Below are 23511 nucleotides of genomic sequence, written 5' to 3'. Positions count from 1 at the left end.
TATATATATGTATATGTATTCTGAACTCGCTACAATTCTGTCAATTTACTTCTCAGATAAAATTACATTTTCCTGCTTTGCATCCAAAGTTCGTCTTAAGCTTGAAAAGGCAGAAAAAAATAAAAGCATTTTTTTCCCTTTCAGATTTAACTAAATAAGCTTTTATTGTGTCTCTAGTTAAAATTATCGTTAACAGAGTTGGAAAATTGTTTTACACCCATATTAAAGATGTGTATAACATTTTTGAGATAAATGCAAATTTTAACTCAATGAAATGGTATTATCATAAAACTGTTTTATTTGAGATCATTTATTCTATAGGGAAATATAAAAATAGTTATATAGTCACATAATAGTTTTTTTTAACAAATTCACTGCTGGGACATGATTGGGTTGTACATTTTATCAGTGATTTTAGATGTCCTGCTTTCTAAGTATATAAATATATGATCTAATTTGAAACTCCTAAAATTGCAACTCCTAAAAATACGAAAGACTAGAGATAATGCGATTTAGGCAGACATCTATGCTCATCCTTTAAAATTCCGAATAAAAACGAAGGCCTCTCACCTATTATTGCTTATATAAACAGTTAGAGAGCAACTCTGCAACCCCAAAAGCGAAACGCTAATCAAAGCTGCTCTTAAAACTACATTTGGTTACCAGGCTGGTAAGGAAGGTGACACAAAGACCACCGTATTGAAAAAAACTGTTGGAAAAAGTGGCACTACTGGTTCCTAATTCTCCATGACAACCATTAGATGTCACCTACATTTAATCTGCTGTTTGAGAAGCATGTCTTACAGTCATGTACAAAATTATTAAATCTCCCACCTTTACAAATACAGGCTTGAAAGACCAGAACAAATCATTTACTTTTAGATGTAACTTTTATAGTGGAATTCTATGAAACAAAGCTAAGGTAAAACTGTTGTTAACAGAACAGGACATGGTATTTAATCTGTGGCTGTGTATCTTGTTGAGAGAAGGGTTACCTTGGCTTTTTAATGGCAAATTTCAGTTAGGCTCTGTGAAGAACAAATCTTTATGTAGTAAGGCATTTTATCCCTACTGTTCTGTATGATGGAGGGCATGATGTTCTGGCCCAGAGTGTAAGGCATTTCATAGTCTAAGAAGATTTTTAAAAGATTTCTACCAGTAAACCAAAAAATGTGTCTTATATTAATGCAATAAAAAAAAAAAGCTAAAATATAAATTGTTCACAAGTCATAACACCAACTTTCTGCAGTAAGTTTCTTACCCTGCTGACCTGCATCCCTTGGAAGAGCGGCAATTGTCAAGCTAATGTTTAAAACTTGTAAAATTTTCCCTACGTACCAACACATGAAAACAATAAATATTTTTTCAGGGTAAAATTATACTGCTGCAATAAAATGGGATTTTTTTTTACATTTTTTTATTAACTCTGCCTCTAAATATTAAGGATTCTGTACTTCTGCCACAAAAACTCAGAAATGCACACGTCAACAGGGGTGACTGACATTCACTAGATTGAGTAACATGAGTAATATTCTCTGTTATTCAGATCCAATAGCGTTTCATTACATTTGCCCTAAAGGCTTTGTCTTCTCATGACTCTTCCAAAACAAATCAGTTTGATAAAACAGATAGGCACAATTAAGACAGTTCTAAAATTCTGGTTCATTTCAAACTTTTCAATTTGGTGCAGCCTTGGTGGCATTCTAATCTTCTTCTGCTAAATTAACCTCAGAGTTACATTATCCGATATGTAGACTGGGGAAAACCAGGAGCAGGGAAAATGTGACACATTGATATTCTCTCTTCTATCTAGTAATGAAATTGCTTAGTGCTATTGCATCCTTTCAAGCATCACATCAAGCCGGCTCCTATGGATTTAATCCTGTTGTGAGAGGTTGTTGCTGAGGGCAGTGGGCACAGTTCCAGCCTGAAAGTAATCCACTGAGTATTAAATAAGTTGACTGCTTTCATGTATAAATATGTATCCCAAAGTATTACAATTTTAATCTATATTAAAATCTTTTCCCTTAATGATTACATGCCCAAAGTATTTCAAGCACTCGTTTCAATAAAAATATTGTTGAAATGATGAGTTAATGTTAAGCAAGACAAAAATAGTAATCTACATTTAAAGCAGTTCAATTAAACTAAAAGCTGTAGAGACAGAGGAATAAAAACATCACAATGGAAGGGTAATATAGGATACTGCTGTTTGCTCACCAGATAACAGTCATTTTTAGATAATTGGAGGATTAGTACATCTAGATTAGAGTGTCCCATTGCCTTAATTTACCCTGACATAGGTACCACCTCATTTATTAAAAGCTCATACTATTTTATCAGTGGCTGATTGATTTTTATTTTACATATACACCAAAAACCCTCACTGGTTCAACCAAATGTGTTATTTAGCAATGATGTCTCTTGGTAATATCTCAGGTAGAAATATGTTAATATTATTTGTTTCATAACTATTAGGTTTCAAAAATACCATGTTGCATGATACTTTTCACTGGTTTACCAAATGTGATTCATTAATAGTTTATCCTTGCAGAATCATATCTCCTTTTCCTTTCTCCCTGTTAAATATGCATATACATATTAGGATTCTTATTCATTTTAAAATTCGGTGTGTCTAAAACATGCAATTTTAGCAATGTTTACATATAATATGAATTACATCTTATGTTTTCTACATTATGACAATTTGCTACTCATATCATAGGTGTAATTCACACTTAATATATTTTTATTTTGTTTAGGTAAAAGTAACCAGATCCTGGATCAGATCCTCAAGTCCTGAGTTAATTTATAAAATAACAGAGTTAGAATAGGGGTTTGAACTAGCAAATGGGGTTAGGTTTGTTACCTGAAAATTGGTTCAAGTGATAAAATACCCAATAAGCTGTTTTCTGTCATTGGTTCGAAATGAATTGTTTTTTATCCATCCCCTACTGTAGTCTAGATTCAGATCATAGATTGTCATTCTTGGTCCATAAGCAATACATTTAACCCCAAGCCCTGCAAGCTGCTCATTGCTTCTTAAAGGGTGGAATAAATGTACGTAGAGCACACATTTTGTTGTAATGTACAACTGCAATGATAAATACTGTGCATTATTTTATCATAAAGTGCTTTATTACAAGGACCAGGCTTTATTGACTTTATGACCAATTTCTGGTTAAATGTAATTGTTGAATATAGCTAGTACCAGGTTGTCATACTAGGTGGAGAAGGCCAGTTTTCTAGGGTGACTAAATGTGAAAACACAGCACTAATAAAGGATATTTTAACTAACTTGCCAGTTTTGTTTTCCAATCTATTAAAAAGCATTCTGACAAACAGGGTCATTAATGACCAGTTTTTATTTAAAAATGTCCTACCATCATTAGCTCCCTGTGTGTTTATGGTGTTGTGACCGTAATTATATCTTTATTCAGAGATAAAAAAGGAAAATACTTTTTCTTTTAAGCTAATTTTGATATGAGGCAACATTGCACCACTATATCCTACTATTTCTGATACTATATTACTTTCTATCATAGTGTAGGGTGTTTTGACCTTTACGTGTTCTGTAAATTGTACAATCTCAAGATCTTTGACAGGATTCAACATAGTTCCTCAGGATCACCATGATCACAGACAAACAGGACTGCAACTATCTTTCCTCATCAACAAAAAAAAACATCAAGTTCCAGCTTGCTAAACAGCACCATTAAAATTGTGGTAAGCCAGTGCATGCAGACTTCTTACAGCACATCCCCCAACTGCCTGCTGCCAATTCATATGCAGTTTGTCCTTGACATTTCTGAGACATTCCCAGTGGTCTGGCACTTACAGTTTGACCAGGCTGCCCACCTTTACACCATCCACACAAACCAAACGTTCCCTGCTTGTCTTCTGTGTCAAAGCGAACTCAGTGAGTCAGTGATGCACATGATGAATTCTGATTCAGTTAAACCTTTGATACCACTCATTATTAAAGTGTGAAATAACTGTCTTTAGGATATGTAACTTTTATTTTAAAGATATAGTCAAAGCAAGACATTTATAAGCATATTGTGGTCTAACAGCTTTCCTTATAATTGCATGTAGATCTGTAGGGTGCCCTCCTTGGACAATGTTGGGGAAACACCTTATAGTCATACACTTAAACAAGCCCAACTGTACTATCAAAAGTACTAATTCATTTTCAAAGCACTGACTCAGACATGTTTCTATTATATGTGCAGGTAAGCAAGTAAACCCTTTTCACAGCCGTTATGCTGATCAGAGGTAGGCATAATGGCCAAATTAGTAGCATAGTCAAAGTTCAAAGTATGACCTTAAGAAGTGTGCACGTAAGTAAACTTTATCCCCTTTAATAGGGTAATAAAGACAATACTTTTCAATATAAACAAGTATAAAATCATATATTAAAAAAGATAAATTAAACGGCACAAAAATAACACAATGCCTAAAGTTATTTATAAGTATATCTGAATAATTGATTCTTCTGCTGCCTCTTAAAAGACTCAGCAGAATGAAGACACAAAGACAGAAGCAGCACATTTCACAGTCTTGAGATCACAACTCAAGAGGATTTATCCCCTCTGGTCTAAAAATGTGCTCAAGGAACTATTTACAACCTTTTAGTGGAATATGTCAGAGGTGTCGGGCTCTGGAAGGTGAGAGATACAGTATAGACAAGTGCTTGACCACATTAGACTCTAAAAGTCAAAAGACTGACATTTTGAGATTCATTTTAATGCACCAGCAGAGAATGAAAGGAGATTAAAACTGCACTGATGATCTGGCTCTTCTTGGTTCAAAACCTTGCATCAGCATTCAGAAGTGACTGGAAGATCTTTTTTATGCAAACTCTCCTCGGCTTTTTTTTTTTTTTTTTTTTTTTTAGGAAGGGTGAACAAAGTCTGAGACCTTTTGCATCCGAAAAAATAATTTCAGGATTTTTACATTACTTTCATTGAGTTTCTGTCAATATGCATTTTAGGTGCTAAAATAGTCACCTCATCTTATTATTGAGCAGAAATGATTGCTTTGAAAGTGGAAGATTTATTTACTGGGCAGGCGCAGAATGGTCAAATTAGATGCTAGCTACTGTATAGCGGATTGGGTTAACGCGTTCCTACATAAAATGGCCAAATGTTGTTCCAAGACAGGAAGGGGCTGCTGTTAAGAGAGAGGATATCATGAGGATTGGTTAGACATGCATAATTAAAGTAAAACACCATCATAACTAGAAAGTTAGTAAAAGCAAAAAAATAAAAAATAAAGGGGGGGGTTGTATAGTATAGGTCCATTGAAAAAATGATTGCAAAGAAAAGTCTCAAAATCGCTCCCATCACTTTCCTTGAAGGTTCATTGGCAGTTTTAACAAATGTTTTAGGGTTGCACACCCATTTACAAAGAGATTTTTTTAATTACTGAGGTTATCCTTATGTGATATTATTTTTCATCACCTGAAACATTTAAGTGGAAAGTTGAAAAAGCTCATGTTAGAAGAAAGTGTGTGGGCTTTTTTTCTCCTTTGCAATAAACAAGTGTTCTCTATGGTTGTAAATTGATAGATGTGACATAATGCACAGCTCTGTACAAGTAGCTGCAAATTTATTTTGCTTCAGCAAGATTTTAAAACTATTTTTAAAGCAACTGACTGTATTTGTGATGCTTCTGTGCCTTTAGATTAATGGTTCCAAACAAAAACTCTGCCTGCAGAAAGGTTGTGTTGAGAGGATTACGGCTCAGGAGCTGATAGCCCATCTGAGCTGACAGCACTAAATTAGTCCCGGTATCATGGATGTACTACAGTAGATCTTGGTCCATAGTTTGTCACATTTACTCACCACATAGAACCGCACCTTAAATCACCTTAAGAACAATGTCATTTGTGACAGAGCCTCCTGTTGAGCGGCTCCAACAGCCTGATGTCATCTGATCCTGGCGGATGAAAACCCACCCGAAGGAAATTCAGAAGCACCTTAATGGCACCTTTTTGAACCGCTCACCCATGAGGATTGAGTGTGAACTGTAATTGGCACAATATATCTCACCCTATCGCTTTCTGTCTAGAATAAAAAGGGAGAGGCCACAGGAGAGACCTTTCTCTCTAGTCGTGACACTCCAGAGGTCGCCAACATGTGGAGTCGAGCACTGCCTCAGAAATTAAAATGCATCACAGGCTGCGCTTGTAAAGCTGCCTCATCTGCACATCCGTGTCATATTTCAGCGAGGTTCGAAAATCCTGCTGCTTCAGAGCTCACATAAAACTGCTGCCATTGTTAAGTGCTTTTTCTCTTATCTCTGCTTTGCTCATTTCGGCCCCTCACAGGAACAGGTCGTGTATTATCCCTGCTTTAAGGGATACTAATGAATCTGATTGTGCTACCTTCAATGTTTATTTGAACCTTATACACCCACTCGGCTCCTTTCATTTGAGGTGGGCAATTCTCACTGATAATTTCCTGTGTGACACAACTATAACGAACCTGAATGACTTCTAAGTTGGGTTTTGTAGTACATTTTTCTTGATGTTATTTTGAATCATTCACAGGGTTGCAGTGACTCCAATCCCATTTTTCAGTCAGGATGACATCTTCTCTCTCTCTCTTTTTCTTTTCTCCGCTCTTCTGTTTCAGATTCAGAATGCTGATGATGTCTTGATTACTCCTTTGGAAAAATTTCGTAAGGAGCAAATCGGAGCAGCAAAGGTAAGAGACCCCCTGCGTGCGCAATTAGCAACGGAGCAACGGTAGAGATTTCATGTGGCCTGACACCCTCGCCCTTTTCTTTTACCCCCCTTCGTCTCTCCTGCCGTCTGTAAATCATTAATTAAAACCAAAGCGTGACACTGGCAAGAAAAGTGGCCTCTTCCTGATTAATCAGACTAGTACGGGTAAGAGACAAATACATGGGTTTGTAATTTGGACATCAGAAGGCATTAACACCTGCTATTTTTTAAAGGTGTCCGTTTTAATGCTTACTAGATTCAATGTGGCACATTGACCTAAGAAATAATTTTTTGCCAATTAAAAGTTTTCTAAGCTGCAGTTCTCCAATCTTGATTAGTCTTAATAATAAGTTATTAACCCTTTATAGCTGTACCCATCTAACTATTACCTATAGCATCGTCAGACAGGTTACAGTACCAGGTAAAGGTGTAGAGTTAACTTTTGAATAGGTTTTTAGAAGATAAGGGCTGCAGATTGCTTTTTCCATTTATTGACAGACACCAAATAAAGGGATTTAATTTTCCTTTCAGTCTTGAAACACCTTAGAAACGACCTAAGATAACCATTAAATGATATAAATGGATGAATAACCTTTGTGCCAACATGAATTTGCATGACTGAGGTTAAAAACACTTTTACATACTGTAAGATTAAGTAGGCAAAGTGACTCTTAAAGGTATAGTGGATGATTTTCGTAAATCTTTGAAGAATTTTGAAGACCTGCCCTCTCCCCTTTAAAAAAAATGCACAAGCACAGTCCTGTACCTTCTTCCGTGAGGGAACGTCTATTAAACGTGTGGGAGAGCATGCATGAGCCATTTTCTCCTCGTGCATGCTCTGTTTAAAAGTTGTTGTTTGCATCGCTCATATAAGGTTACTTTACAAAAGTAGATTTGCTATTTTCCACTATCTCAGACTCTCCACCAGTAATTGAAAATGGGGACGAGCACGTATGGATGATTACGTAAACATATCACCAGAATGGTTGATAATTAGGAGGACTGCTTATTTTGCTTAACCACCTAAAAAAACAGCATCCTGAACTATACCTTTAAGAATGGTTTATGCTTGATGCATTCGCTAGGTCCATGTGGCCAAATGACATAATTTTTTTGCTTTCCGCACCTTGCATCTAGGAAAACTTTAACTATACTGACAGATCTGGGTGGAAAAACATAGCAGGCAACACAGCTCCTACCAGCGAGGGTTCGCAATTATAAACATCTAGAGACATCCTATGATTTAGCTGATAATTATCACCACTATCAATGGATTGTGGAAAAACACATGAAGAATTGACTGACACTCTTGGACGGGATGAAGAGACTTTAAATAAGTTGTAAATAGCTGTGTTTTCTACTTCGTGGTGTGGTCAGCTTGCTATTTTGTATTGAACACGCCCCCCTGCAGCTGGCCAGAAAGCCGCACAGAATTAAAATGCTGCAGCGGCTCATTGAAATGGATTGTACTTATGTAAGGCATAATGATCTATTGAGTAACCTAGCCTAACATCCCATGCAAAGCTTCCAATATCCCTTTCCTCTGGCAGATTTTTTAAAGGGTCATAAAAAATACCTGGTGGATTCACTCAGAAATGGGTTTCTGAGTACCGGTAAAATAAAATTTTTTTTGAGAAGCTGTTTTAGCCTCGCCTGCTGACGAGATGGTGTCCATATCAGCTTATGTTGTCCAACTAAGGCTGTCAGCTAGCCTGGTCAGCATTTTCATATTTTGGTAATCTTTCAGTTCAAGTAATTTAATTCAGTTCAGTTTATTTATATACCGCCAATTCACAACACAAGGCATTTTACAGTTCAACCAGATCATACAGTCAAATTGATTCAAATAGTATAGCTTACCTTTTGATTTTCTCCTTCTGAAAACCAGCTCATTGTCTGTTTGCTTAAATATTCTTTCGTAGACAAAGCCACTTATGGAGCTAGTCTACCATTACCGTCTCTAATGTAGAAAGTACTTGTGGATTAGCACTTCTCTGTCCCTTTTCTATGTCTGTTTCAATCTCAAAACCATTGTTCGCCAAATCACAGTGCAGTTTACACTGAGTCTGATTCTGCTTTCTGTTAAAAAGCAGTTTTCCTCTCCACTCTCGCTCCATGCATGCTTATTATGAAGTATTGCTACAAAGTCAACAGCACACCGCTAGCAAACCCTACATGCTCATCCAGGAGTAGGAAATTCTGCAAAGTCAATACAATCTTCTGGGTTCACTTAGATAAAAAACATTCAACCGTTTAAATCGGCACTTTAATAATAAACTGAATTTAACTAAATGAATAGAAAAATTTGAAATAACTTGAACTGAAAATAAAACAACACGCACCCAAGTTTAAAAATACATAAACCATACATAAATAACATACACTGTTTATTTTTCTATTTTTAGATATATTTTTATTTATTTACTAAAAGGTTTGTGACCACACAATTTGAGCTGAGACTCTTGGAATAAAAGCATCTTGCACAGTTTTTAGACAGTTGCCCTCACAATTCGATGCCAGCTTCATGACAGCAGCCTTGACATATAGTCTGAAAGCTCACGCATTATCTTTTCTTTTTTACATCTATTGTCACACTTTCCATTACTTTTAAGTATTTTAGAAACACTTGATTAGGGTTACTAAAAATATGCATAATTCCATTTTTTTAGTTTTTCTCTTTACACCACTTTGTGATCTGTGTCTTTAAAGCTGCTGGATAAGTAAAGTAGGGCTCTTTTTCTTTCTTACAAATCTTCACAGTGCTTTTAGTGCACTTTCTGCTCTTGTAGACGTTGTTCTATTTAAAGTAACAATGCTGATGTTCTTTACAAATTTCCTTATCACTCACTTTCTTGAAATATCTGGGCCAGGGAAAAACCTCCAAATGTCACCTTTACAGTATATTCCTTCTTTCTTCGACACACCTGCAGGAAGGACATATTTAATGCATTTACCTCTTTTTTTAATCGGATTACTGTAATCCGGTTACATGTAGTACAGTCTTCTCCAACTTATTGGATCTAGATGATTGATATCAGTTGCACTTGTTTATAGTGTTGCTTGAAGGCATTCTGGTCTCACAGTGGACGTGTTGCTATGGATGGAGTTGACTCTACAGAACAGTGTGGGTTTCTTGCTACAAGCCATACTTTCATTTCTGGCCAACTCAAAGGCATGATATGAAAGTATTGCGGCTTGTCTGTGGTCAGTCCCTGGGTGAGTTCACACATGAGCACGATGGAAGAACTCAGGCTTTTGTGCAGCTCTCCCACTTCTCCACTCCTAACTCAATACTGTACTATGAATCATTTGCACATCTTATCATAGCTTTTATCTTTGCGAGCAACTTCTAAGCTTCAAAGTCAGACCCTCTCTCTCTCTCTTGGTCTCCCTCTCTTTCTCTCATTTTGATTTATTTTACATGCCTTGACAGCCACTGGTCTGCAGATATAGTCATCCTGCTGTACTTCATTGGTCTCTTCACAGGCCAACCTGCAGCATAATGACACCATTTCTCTTCCCTGTACTGGGGTGTGAGCATCATCACTCTCCCTGCCTGGTCAGACTGAATAACCAATGTTGCTTCATGCTTCTACCCAAATGAACCAGCACATTCAGCTGCCATTTGTGTATTTTACTCTCTTACATCAACATGCTCAGTGTTATTGCTCTCACTGTCTGTGTTTATAAAATGGTTTCTTAAAAGCCCCCCCATCACTCCCACTACCTCTTACTTCCTTTGACCACTTCCTCCTAATGGCTCTGTCCTCCACTAAACATTAGCCCAACTAGAGTGAGATGAAATGCACACATCATGGGCTGCTGAGTAACTTTCCACGGTTCCGAGAATCTGGAGAGATCCGTGGGCTGTCTGACCCTTCCAGTTATTGCACTTGATGATGCCTGAGAACATTAGTTGGACAATCTGGGAGCTCTTGCCTTATATGGGCATACAGAAAGTAATCCCAATGAGGTTATGTATTAGTGTATTAACCTCCGAAGCACAACTCTATGGCTATGATGTACTAACCGACTGAGGGCAGCTCAGTCGACTAAATGATGAAACATCATACTGTTACCCAAAGTGAGATGTGACCCTGAAACCAATGCACTTCTTTCTTTGTTTTTTTTTTGTTTTTTCTCTGTGAACTGAAACCTGTTCCTGAGTTTACTACAATAGTTTCAGGAATAAAAAGAGGAAATGAAAGGTTTCATCAGATAAACTCTTTCATTTAGTCTAGACGGCTGTAGCATAAATGTACATTTATTAGCATTGTCTACAATTTTTACAATATGCAGTTTTGAATGTAGTTTCACGAATTGGAAATTTCCCACTTAAGATGTTTTTTGAGATTTATTTTTTTTATTATTATTTTATATAGTTTTTTGTTTATCAAGTGTTTATTAACTTATTTTGAGAACATTGCTGGCTGCTTTTCTAGGGTCTAAAAATGATGTTCAGTGCAAAAATGATCTAAAAATGAATAATCATTTCTTAAAATAAGTTTTATTTTTTCTGTGCAGATTTAATCTTCTATGATTGAGAGCACAACATGTAAGAGGTGTTGTTGCTTTTTTTAAATGTAGTTAGAATAATTACAAATTCATATCTGTAATCCTTCATTCTTTATCTTTATCCTGGAGAAGGTAGATCCATACCTTAAGAGTTTCCAAACCCATTAAAAAGACATAAGTTTAAAGTTTTTGCTATGCTTTGATGAGTCTTCCTGGTCCCTCCAACAAGTCTTTCTGTTCTAAAGTTTTAACTTGTGACTAGAAATAGGTCTTGACATCCCAAATATATTATTGTTCACTCTTTCCTCTGACTTAATTTTAAACATCCTTTTGGTTATAAAAATAAATATCTGTAAGTCTCTTTTCTTCAGGCAATTGGCTAATTTCTAGGTGTATCTCTAACTTTATGTAAATTTTCTGTATTAGTTAATTAGTTAGATTGTTAGTGATGTATATATTTAACTTCTCTGCCTGCAAGCAAGGACAGCATGATCTAATCTGGCAAATTTCTAAATTGTTTGTTTGTTTATTTATTATACTTACCAGCTGCAATATAGAATATAATTAGTAACATTTTGAGCAGTACAATATAATGAAAACATCTTCCATCTACCAAAATAATGAAATCCAGGATTTTGCTGTACAAAAAGTATACAAAAAGCCTTCTAAACATTTTCACTCAGGATAAATCAAGTTCTAAATAATATATTTCATCTTTTACTAACACACTTTACATGATTTTGTATTGTTTGACTTATTTTTACTTGAACAATAACAACTATTATTAAACATAGAAATATTAAGTGTAAAAAAACAAACAAAATGCATAGATAAAAGTAGAATCAATTGCAATATTTTAAAGCCCCATGTAAACTAAAAGATAGATTAAATTGTGTTATATTGGAGCAATCAAATGAATTCACTGTAAGAGTAAATCAATGTTAAGTCAAGGTGCATTATACATGATTAGAAAGACTATGGGGGAAATCTGCTTGTCTTTTTGTGGAATAGATGGATAGAAAGTTTTTTTTAAATAATAACATAATTCAGATGTATTTATATAAATTCATAAACTTTCAGTTGCCGTTCTGTCATGTTATTTTGAAAATATCTCATATGGATTCAGTCTAGTTTATATACATATCAGGTAAGACGCATGAAAGCAATATTCTCAGTAGAGAACAGATGAATAGTCCCAGATTTAGCTACTAACTAATTTCCATCTTCATTCCCTTTTGGTACGGAGGTGCAATAAAAATAATTTCTTGGTTTTCTGTTTACCTAACTGAAAATATCCTCTGCACAATGACTTCTCAGCTTAGCTTTTAATATTTCCTCCCAGTGTTTTTACTCCACCTTTGACCTGGAAATACCTCTTGATAAAAAACAGAGAGCCTTTTTTTCCTGTTAGTTCCTTTTGGTTATGAAGATATTGTCTTCAGCTTCTGGATTTTAATAAAACCAAATTGCTGTGAAAACAGTCTTAATTACAGAAAAATAAACTCACGGCTCAGCAGCAGTCAAAGTTCACTTCACTGTGTTTAACGTTGATCGAGCTCAACGATGAAATTTAATATCCCAAAGAAATTCTGAATAATGGGTGAATATCTTGTCATATCTTAGATATGAGAGAAAGTTGATTGTTTGCAATCAAGTTGATTGTTTTTATTTTCTTTATGATTGATTAATGCTGACTGATTTAGAATCTGTTCCTTATTTCTTTCCTACAATGTAATCAAATATATGGTCTGTTTTTGACATTTTTGACATGAAGAAGTCTAAAATGCTCTTTAGGAGAACGTTTAACCCAAAACCCAACAGAACTTGTCACTAACTAAGACGAGATGCTTTGGAAGAAGAAAAATATGTAATACTAGCAAGCAAATACAAAAAGAAAGACTACTGTTCTGTTAACAAATATGTTTGCATTTTAGCCTTTTTTAAATTAAACGTGATACCGAAGCCTTTAGTGACAATCGACAATGTTAATTTTACCCAGAAGGTTTCTAGCTTGCCTCATTCTGTGTGGTTTATTAAGAAGCCAATGTGTTTGTTTTTGAACTCCTCTAAAGCAGATGTTTCTAAACTATTTCTTGCTGATTTGCCAGCCTTTCTGTTACATCTCAGTATTTCCATTTTCTTCTCTTTTTAAGTAAAGAGGATTTTTCTTTCTTCTAGCATTGCAACAAACGGCAGAATTTAACTGAAGGCTCGTGCTCCGTCTGTCTCCCTTGTTCATCTAAGACCAGCTCATGTGTACAGCTATTGCTGTTTAATCACCACTTCTGGACCCATGCTGCAATTAGCTGCTTCTAATGAGCTCATAGAGATAGGTTACAGTTCTCCCTTTCATGTCACTGCTCAGAGAATTCATTTAGAAGGAGAATTTGGTCAAATGTGGCGCAAATGATGCCTGACTGCTAATTAATGTTTGGATTAAGTATTGACTATCACAAGCAGGAAAAAAACTGCATGGAAGAGTGAAAAACAATGCATTTCAAAAAATATTCATACCTCTTTAAGTTTCCATATGTGGAATTATGTGATAGAGACACAAATTGTGAATTAAAATTCTGACCATTATGGCCTGAATGTCGATCTACTTCCCTTCACTTTGATCACCCTTAAAAATCAAATGTTCTCTTGTTCAAAGTCCTGTTAGGTTCATTAGAGAAAATTAGTGAACTAAAAGTGCTATAGATAGATTTGGAAAGGATTACATTACCAGCGTCTGGATACAAAGATTTAGGTTTTTATTGTAGGTCTGGTTGTATGTATGGTGTTTTTATCTTGCCAATCTCATACCTTTTGCAGCCTCTAACTCTTGTCTCATGATTATGCTGCATTTAACTTAATCTCATTTTATAAAGAACTTCCTTATGTCTGCTGAGAACAAGTGGCCCACATCATGAAGCTTCCATCTCCACATCTTATTTTGGAAATGGTGCAAAATTTAGAAAAGTGTGAAATGGATGCATATTTTGAACCCTTTGATCAAATACCCTTAGATAACATCTGCTACAACTAATTATATTTAGAGGCCACATAATTTGTAAATGGTCCAACAATGTGGACAGTATGAATCCATCTCCTCTGTAGAGGCCTTAGAGGTTAAGAACATCAATGAACCATCGGGGATAAAGCTGTGGTGAACTTTAAAGCAGAGTTATGTAAAAGAAAAAAAAAATACTCATGTGTTTCACTCAATTTCTCTTACCATGGGTTATTTTGTCAGTAAAAAAAAAAAAAAAAAGAAAGCCATATTTAATTTCCTCTGTTGTTCAAACTGGTAAATACCCCCAACAAAATGACTTTACAAATTATTGATACAGTGGAGCATAACACTTATGAGGCCAAATCTTAGATAACATCAGATGTTTAAAATAAAAATCTGTGTGCGCTATTCTGTGTTTGCTTTTAAAACCCCAAGAATATAAAAAAATAAGTCCCTTTATCTTTGAAAGAGAAGTTGAACAGATTTTAATACTTTTGTTAATTTGAGTTGAGGTTTGAAGAGGACCTAAATGTAGGGACTGAAGCTGAAAGTAGTTTCTAGCAGATTTGATAACAAAAAAGGTGACAACTGAAGCAAAAATCTAAATCCAAACATAACAAAATGCAGATTTACCAAAATACCAAGGGATATCAGGAAAAACACACACAAGGAGCCAAGAAACGAACCAGCAAACAGTGACTGAACAAGTGGTGTATAAATGGGAGACTGAACAAAGATCAGACTAATCAGCAAATTAGGAGCAGGTGTGGACAGAGGAATCAAGAAGGGAGAGCAAGGGGAAAGGAGACTGACAGAAGAGGGCAACAGAGGGTAAACAAGAAATGCAATATAATAATATTACAACAATAAGCTAGAAAACACAGAAAGACATGAATCAAAGTATAACTGAAAACTCAAAAAGAAAACTTAAACAGAACCAAAAAGTGCAGAATTATGACATTTGTAAAGTATCTGGGGCTATTTTCATTTTGTACTTACACAGACATGCTTACCCTAATTTTAGCTGATTGTTGCCATGGTGAAAGCATGACCCCGAAGCTTGTCAGGTTCCATGACAAAACTTTCAAAGAACAATCACTGTGCAAATATACTTCTGATGCTCTTTTTCTCACGTACCAGTATCTTGATTAAAAGACATTATGAAAAGAAGAAAGTCTCTTTTTACTTAGTTGTGCCATATTTTACTATCCAAGAGTTCTGATGTTTTTTTAAAATAAGTAGAGCTGCTCATCTATCTGCCATCAGAGAACCCCTGGCAGCAGCACACGGCCTCACCAGTACCAAATCCCACTACAAAGCAGCCTGCATCTGAACATTTTCCTGTTGCATTTGATTTATTCATGAGTGAGTACAAAGCAATCAGATGAGAAAATCTCCTGAGTGATAGGTTCATGTGCATTTTGTGCACCACTAGACTGTTGCCAAGTGCTTTGACGTTGTTCATTCATTTCAGCTAAATGAGCACTCTCAAACACTAGCAGTAGTTTGTCAAAAAAACGCTCCCTAATCTTCGCTTCAGGGTGTGTATCCCTTCGTGATGATGCCTTCTGTCCCTTCATATTAACCTTCAATCTTTTATTTTAGCTTCACCTCCTTTTGCAGGATTTGTCTGTTTGTATTCTGTTCTGTCTGCACAAACATACAATAAACGGAGGTGGGATGATACCATCAACACACGGAAAAGCCAACCACACAGCCCCGGTGTTCTGCTAGGCTATCATTACAGACGTACCAGTTTATACATGTCCTGCTAGGATCAAAACAAAACATTTTAACACTTTGCGTGATTCAATCAGGCAGAATCTACCTCACGTACTCACTGCAGCCCTGGCCCAAACACTCCTGTCTGTAAGTGTGAAAGAGTTGCTGTACACGGTGTGTTCTCTGGGTGTGCTCACACTAGTCATCAGTTCTGGTAGATTCCTGCTGTGACTGTGGGACTCAGCAAAAGCTCTTAATTTATAGGGATCTCTAGTGTGCGCCTGTGTTTGTTTATGTTGCACTCTCCAAATTATGTCTCCTCCCAAAGAGTCGCCATACCTAAGAGGACAGTAAACTTTCCTGTTGTTCCTAAGCTGCAAAGTCCTAATCAGAAGTTTCCTAATGCTCATTAAGGATTTAAATGTCACATTTTTGGGGCTTTATGTTATGCTTTTATGCCATTTTCTTTTTAAATCCAAATTTGTATCTACATTGCGGCTGGTAAACTAATTGCATTTGCAAAATGATTTCAATTTAAAAAAAAGTTTTCAAATTAAAGAGGCATGTGATATTGTCACATTACATTAAACAAAAGAAATAATTCACTAAATTTCTCACTCCAGCCCTTTAGGTGGTGGTAATATCCTGAAAATGGAATTTCCCCCCACATAGAAGGAAAAAGCAAGTTGCAGCTAGTTAACAGATTCATGCATGGGAGTAGAAGCATGCACTTTAATTTCTGGACAAAAGTAGATAACAGACTCTGATCAGGCAAACTTTACAGGTCATGAAAACAATTAAAGCTTGGAGAGAAACATCTACATGTAATACCATAGAAAATTTAAATAAAATTGCAACTGCAATATTGGTTGAAAAAAAAAAAAAAGAAAATTTAGATTTTTTTGGCACAACCATTTAACCTTAAACAGTATGCAAACAACTAGAGGGATTTTCCAACACAGGCAATGGGATCAGAAGTTCTATTAATTGTTGATTTTCTTAGTTATATTATACATAAGGGCTTTATTATACAGCTGCTACCTTTTAAATGCAGGTTTTCTAGATAGCTGCGCCTTGCTTCTTGTAACCATCAGGTGTCTAACTGTGCTTAGCATTACAGTTTCATTAAAGTGATGGTTATCCAGAAGCAGATCCAGCGAAATCCATAGATTTATAGTTCTCTTAATTTCGGGATTGTAAGAAAATAAGTTATAAAACCTCTTTAAAACACTTTAATCTGGAGAGTGTGGTCATTATGTTAGTAAATTTGTGATTAAGTAGAATTTTATTAGCCCCTTTCATACAAAGGAGTAAAAATATATTTTACACGGAATGTGCCAGAGGTTTTTGGAATACCCACATTTTTCCAACATTAAATAACAAGGAATTTTACATAAACTGGAGATACTTGAACATTGTCGTCGCCAGGAAAAGCCAGTTTCATGCCACTACATCTTGTTGTCTCAGCTAACATGAACTGAGACAAAAAGCTGCTCCAAAATCAGCTATAAAAATCAACAAAGTGAATTCCTTGTACAGAAAAGTATTGTGGTCAGAACTGAATGTAGTAATTTCGTATCCAAGAACATTGTAGAAACCAACGAGTATGATGGAGGCGGTTTCTGGTTGTGTGTCTGTGTTAGTGTCAGAGATACTGCTGCACTGCAACTCTTTAAGCTCCACTTATCTTTAACTGCCCAATGGCTGAAACTTGGACAACATAAGGCGCACTAGCAGGACAAAGATTGCAGATAATTATTAAATTGGGTTTAACAACAAATATAATTTACTGTTGTTAGTATACTGGAATAGCTTAACCAAGAGCAAAAAGTATGGACTATATTGAAAAGTCAGGTCAGTTAAACTAAAAAACAACCTTTTAACAGTAACTCTATCAATTCTGCAGCAAAGAGTGGTCAAAGAATTATGTCAGAACTTGCTTAATAATCACAACGGCATATAATTTAAATGCAACTTGCTGAATGGCTTCCATCCAGATGTGATGGGGTGTATATTTATTTTAACGTCTATGTATATATTTTTCCCTGGCAGGATTAGATCTGCAAAGAATTCAAACTTTGCCATCAAACTGCCTTTCAAAAAAAAAAACCATTAAAGTTGTTGTATTGTCACACCACCCCAGAAAACAGCAGTTTAAATGCATTGTTGAAGCCTAAGGTTAATATGACATTAGTTCCAACTCTAAGCTAATGTATACTCTGACCAAAACGGACGGCGTATATTTGATCGCGTATTTATTTAGTTTTAAAGCTGTTTCATTTTTTGTTGCTTCAGAAATAAAGGCACATATAGAATTGATTTTCTTCACATTGTTGAAAAGATCATTTCTGGAGCCGACATGCTAAGACAGATGGAAATAAGATGCTGCTACATGAAATTATCTATTGATTTTCCCTTTTTTTTTTTCTTTTAGCTGCACTTGGAATGGTTATGTAGGGACATAGCTGCATCTTGTGTGTGAATTCTTGCACTTAACTGCTTCCAGAGTTGTTGTGACAAAACTCTCCTCTAGGTCAAATCAGTAGCTGGTAGATTAGACTTGCTAAATCTCAGAGCCATGGGAATAAAAACAAACAAGGAGGATCTGGTTGCAGTGGCCATTTCCTAACACTTTCTCCATTCTCCCTCTGGGGTCTGTCTTCTCCCTATATCTGCATGGGTGTAAGCAGCATTAGGTAGGCAGAGCTCAGCTTGGAGGTCACAATTTCAGATGAGACACTTGAGCGGCTCCTCCCCCAGAGAAGGATCTCTATGCTTGGGCAGAGCTTGATTAAGGCTCGCAAATTTGATCTGATTTCTTTTCTTTTGGGTTGTAAATGGGTGGAATATTTAAGCAGCCATGTGAGTGCTAAAAGCAGCCGACGTGTAATAAATGAATAAATCATTGGATATAATAAATACATGTGATCATATGAATAAAACTGAAAGAAAATAAATATAGATTTTCAATTATTTAAATGTGCCTGTAAATATTCAAATACATGGTCTTCACTTTTAATGTTATCAAATCATATCTGGATTTATTCAGTTACTTTGTGCTTACTTTGCCGAAGTGGACCATGAAATAATTCAAACTGCAACCATGGCTTATCACAGAAACACAGAGTCATTAATCTCAGTAAATCACCAGTAATATTGGCTAATGCCGTTTTAGCCACGCCCACTGACTGAGAAAGCCTGGCAGATAAAGTAATTATATTATGTGCAGCAGCAAGTCACCACACAATGATTAAATCAATAATAAAAAGTGATTTACAAATGCATTGTGTGAAATAAGCAGAGAAAATAAGCTTTGAACACTTTAATGTTTCTCTGAATTATATTTTTAATTAAGTATGAAATTCACACTAGATTTAAATCCACACTGGATTTAAAAATCAATACAAATTACGACATAAATTGGGTGAGGTGCAATTAATTAAAATTCCACAGGGAACGCTTATTGAAATTTGTTAAACACTTAGTCTAATGGCAACTTTAAGGTGTGTCTTTATCGAGAAAAAGCTTGAATGCATTACTTAGATGTGATTTTGACCCATTTTTCCACACAACCTGTCCTCAAATCCTAATAGCTCAGGGAGTCTGTTCTATGCACTCTGATCTTTAGTTCTTTCAATAGATTTTTAATTGGATAAAAGTCAGCTGCTTCACTAGGTCATTCTAGCAGCTTTTTTTCTTCTGCAACTGGATAAAACTTTCCTTTGGGGGGTTTAGAGATCATTCTCCCCCTAAAAAAAAAACTGTCATGCCACCATGTGTTTTTATCACACATGTACTCTAAGATTTCTTTATTATCTTTTATTCTGTTAGCATGAAGTCTAATGTTTCACCCTTCAAACATCGCTACTGCTATTTCACTTCTAAACATAGTTTCTCCATTCTAATTTGGTCTGATTTGACTAAATAATTTTCTCCCAGTATTTAACCGGCATGTAGAAATGTGCTGCAGCAGACTTTGATCAAGATCCTACATGCTTTTTATCACCTGTAAAGCCTTGGGCGGTGAACCTGGATATATTTAACTTAGGTTAATGAACAACAACTTTTTTTTTGAGTCCTTTGCCGGAGCTCTTGCCTTAATCAAGCGCCGTACAATCAAGGCTGTTTTATGGTTGGTTGAGGGTCTTTTTCCTTCTGCAACTGCAACATTCAGAAGTTTAAAAATACATGTTACTGCTTACATCACTGTGCTTTGCAGCAATAAGATTATGAAGGTCTTGAAAAAGCTCTTTGCTTTTACCCATTATGGCAAAATTCCTCTCCAGTACCTTAGTAATGAAGCCTTGTTATAGCCCACCAGAATGAAAAGATTGTTTTTAAACACTGAGAGATCTTAGCTGGCTTTGGTTTGTATGGTTGCTTCTTTTCTGAATGTGTTTAATACTTTATTTCGTGAACATTTCTGTTTTTATGTAATCCTCGTTTAATACATATTTGTTTTCATGAGGCATTTTATTTTGCATCGGCTTAGATTATTCATCCATTTGTATCACAAAGTGTTCATAAATTTGTGGCACCTTTGGACCGCCACAGAATAGTTGACCATCTGGTATAAGAAGCCATTTCTTCCCTCTGCACTGTCTGCATCAGGGGAGTTTGACCTATCCATGCAGGCAAGTGGATAGGAAGGAAAATGCAAACAGTCTCTAGCCTCTTCTGCCTCTGACCATGCCAGATGCATTATGCTATTTGTGATTTACAGTGCTATGTGTTTTGGTTTGAACCCCAGTCCCATGCCTGGGCACTGTATTGATCAACACAGACATGCTGACATTGTCGACTTGTCATTACACGCATTTAATGCCACTTTTATGACCTACAATAATCTATTGATGGAATTTTAAGTGACAATTGACAAATGGCCTGGGAAGCTGCACTGTAGTTAGATCTCCACCTAGTGGTGACTCCGTCTTACAGCTCAGATGAAAGATTGGAGCATTTATTTATTTCCTATTCCAAGTAATGCCAAAACCTTTCATCTTTCTTAGGAGGTAAAGAAGAAATTCGATAAGGAGACAGAGAAATACTACTCTACACTGGAGAAACATCTCAACCTGTCATCTAAAAAGAAAGAGGGATACCTGCAGGAGGTAAAACCAGAGCGAATTCCCTTATCGTGTACCGGTTACATGTATTTGGAATATTATTTTTCTTTCTTTTTTATGGTCAGCTCAGCCGTCTTTAAAAAACAATGTTGCAGGTGTCTGTGTATATGTGTACTGTTCTTTGATGTTTAATTCTCTCTGTACACACAGTGTGGGTATTAATGAAGCATTCACTCTATCAAGGCTGAATCATTTCCTTCTGCTGACTTAAACCTTCTTTGTTTGTTTGTGTTCAGGCTGATATGCAGATTGACAAGGAGAGACAGCTCTTTTATGATACTTCTCTTGAGTATGTTTTCAAAATTCAAGAAGTGCAGGAAAAAAAGAAATTTGAGTTTGTTGAACCGGTAAGAAAAAAAAGACACTTTCTTCTGTGAATTAAATTGCTTTCCTGTGCTTTTTGTTGCTTTTGCTTTAATTCGGGTGGAAAACAAGTCATTTTATTTATTTGTTTTTTTGTCAAAGCTGTTTCTAGAATAATTATTTCCCCCTCGTTTTAATAAGCATGATGACAAAAAGCACACATTTATTCTTTTTACTTATTCCCCATTGTTTCCTTATCACTGATGAAGACAAAGGCAGATCCAATTAAATCAAATTTTAGCTGTTAGATGAGACTTATGCTTATAACACTCAACTACCTTAAAGATGTAAGAAGCAAACTCTGAAAAAGATTAAATTCTCTGCTTTTAAATCCTTGGAAAAGAGAGTCAGGAGCAAACTTTATTCATTGCTCCTTTTCTATTTACGTCCTCTGGCTGCAGCCTATATGCTATGCCAGGAATGCAAATCTGCAGATAGAGTTGTGAGTGGAAAAAAATATATAACAGGGCTCAACCCCAGCTGTGATAAGGCGATCCATCCTTGTTCATTTGATATACCAAACCTCAGCCTTGAAATCAAATCAGCGGTTGTGTCCAAGGATTTGACTGAGTGCAGCTCCATGTTTGTGGGATCCTCTTTGCTCAAGATGAGATCAGTTTTTTTTTTCCACCTGCTACACTACTGGAGTACTTTACTTTCTTACAGTGGTTGAGATTGGCTGTGTGGTATACAGAAAGTAAGATCAATATCTGTCAGCTCTAAAGAGCTACAGTTTTCCCTGCTGTCATAGTTAGTGCAGTGTTAAAAACATGAGAATCTACAAAATCATCAAATTTAATATTAGAGTTATTGGGGTGGATATTTCATTTGAACAAAAGTGATTTCTGCATACAGAAAAGACACGGGCAATTTAAAGGTAATCTGCCTGGATGAACATTTAAAGTTTTTCAGTCTATTTCTGAACTTCAATGTTTTTGTGAGTCTTTAATCTGCTGATACTGATTTTAGTTTTAGTCACACCCACCCTTAATTTCTCTAGCATGTGTCTGGATGTTGTTACAGTTTTGAAGTATTAATTCGACGCTACGGTAAAAAGGAAATTCATTTCCAGCCCCATTAAGTTGACATTTTGCAACACTGTTTAAATTGTCAGAAAAACAACAACACATTTTTCACATTCTTAAATTAACTCAAAACAGAATTTTTTTTTTTTTTTTTTTTTTTTTGTAGTATTAAATGATTTTAGGGCATCATTGAAAGAAAAAATTTTTTTCTCTAGCCTTTCAAAATGTGAACAATTATTGATGGTTTATATAAAGAGCAGTCTAGGAACTTAAAAGAATAAGCCTTAAAACATGGTATTTTAACTCAAAGTCAAAATCATTATGAAATTGACTATTTAAAGTTATATTAGCATTTAACACTATTAGTATAGCCAGCAGCTGCCATAATTTCCAAATTCATCATATTCCATGACAGGTAGAAGGTGTCACCTTGTGGTGGTCCTCTCTAGTTCTTGCAGCTCGGTAGTTGAACCTAGCCTGACGTAGTCCGACTCAATTCTAGTCAGAATATGAGTCTGATACTGCTCCATAGAGCTGTGATTATGGGGCGTGTTTCGAACGAACCAGGAAAAAAAATGCCTCTGCACTCAATTGGATAGACCTACAACCAATAAGAGCAACGGAGTGCGTGACGTATGTTAAGCGAGGCATAGTTGTTGTCCACAAAAATCAAAGCGTGCAGTTGCATGCCTATAATAAGAAGATGAGACTTGATCGCGTTTCTCTGTTCCTCTTTTAAAATTAATTTGCTGTCGATATCTTCTAGAACAGACCTAATAGCAGAATCTACTCACCCAAACTCTCCAGCGGCAGCCATTGTTGTTGTCACCCTAGCGCGCTTTGGTCACGTGGTTGATTACGTTACTCTTGATCATCTGTCCATCATCGTATAAAGTCCGCCCTGACAATTTGATTGGATCGCCTGACAGTGGGCTTTAATACTCGCGCTACTATGGAGCAGAGCCAGACCGAACTTCCCCGAACTCAAACCTTGTGGGCGGGACTAAGTTCGGACTGGCACCCAGGCTAAGTTGA

The 23511-nt window shown here is 35.9% G+C and overlaps 1 protein-coding gene across 5 annotated transcripts in view; it reads left to right on the top strand.

The window, feature by feature from the left end:
• Positions 1-23511, top strand: part of arhgap42 (Rho GTPase activating protein 42) — a 137394-nt gene that overhangs the window by 86597 nt on the left and 27286 nt on the right. For 4 of the 5 annotated variants that reach the window (XM_015388530.1, XM_015388529.1, XM_015388528.1 and 1 more), the window contains exons 4-6: positions 6639-6710; positions 20972-21073; positions 21325-21435. In XM_015388530.1, the coding sequence (XP_015244016.1) occupies positions 6639-6710; positions 20972-21073; positions 21325-21435 (285 nt within the window). The remainder of the gene's footprint in view (positions 1-6638; positions 6711-20971; positions 21074-21324; positions 21436-23511) is intronic. The other variant, XM_015388531.1, reaches the window with a different exon arrangement.

The sequence above is a fragment of the Cyprinodon variegatus genome, unplaced genomic scaffold (genome assembly GCF_000732505.1).
Source record: "Cyprinodon variegatus isolate N-32 unplaced genomic scaffold, C_variegatus-1.0 Scaffold427, whole genome shotgun sequence".
Lineage (NCBI taxonomy): Eukaryota > Metazoa > Chordata > Actinopteri > Cyprinodontiformes > Cyprinodontidae > Cyprinodon > Cyprinodon variegatus.
Note: the sequence above shows the minus strand (reverse complement) of the source record. Positions and strands in the feature narration are given on the sequence as shown.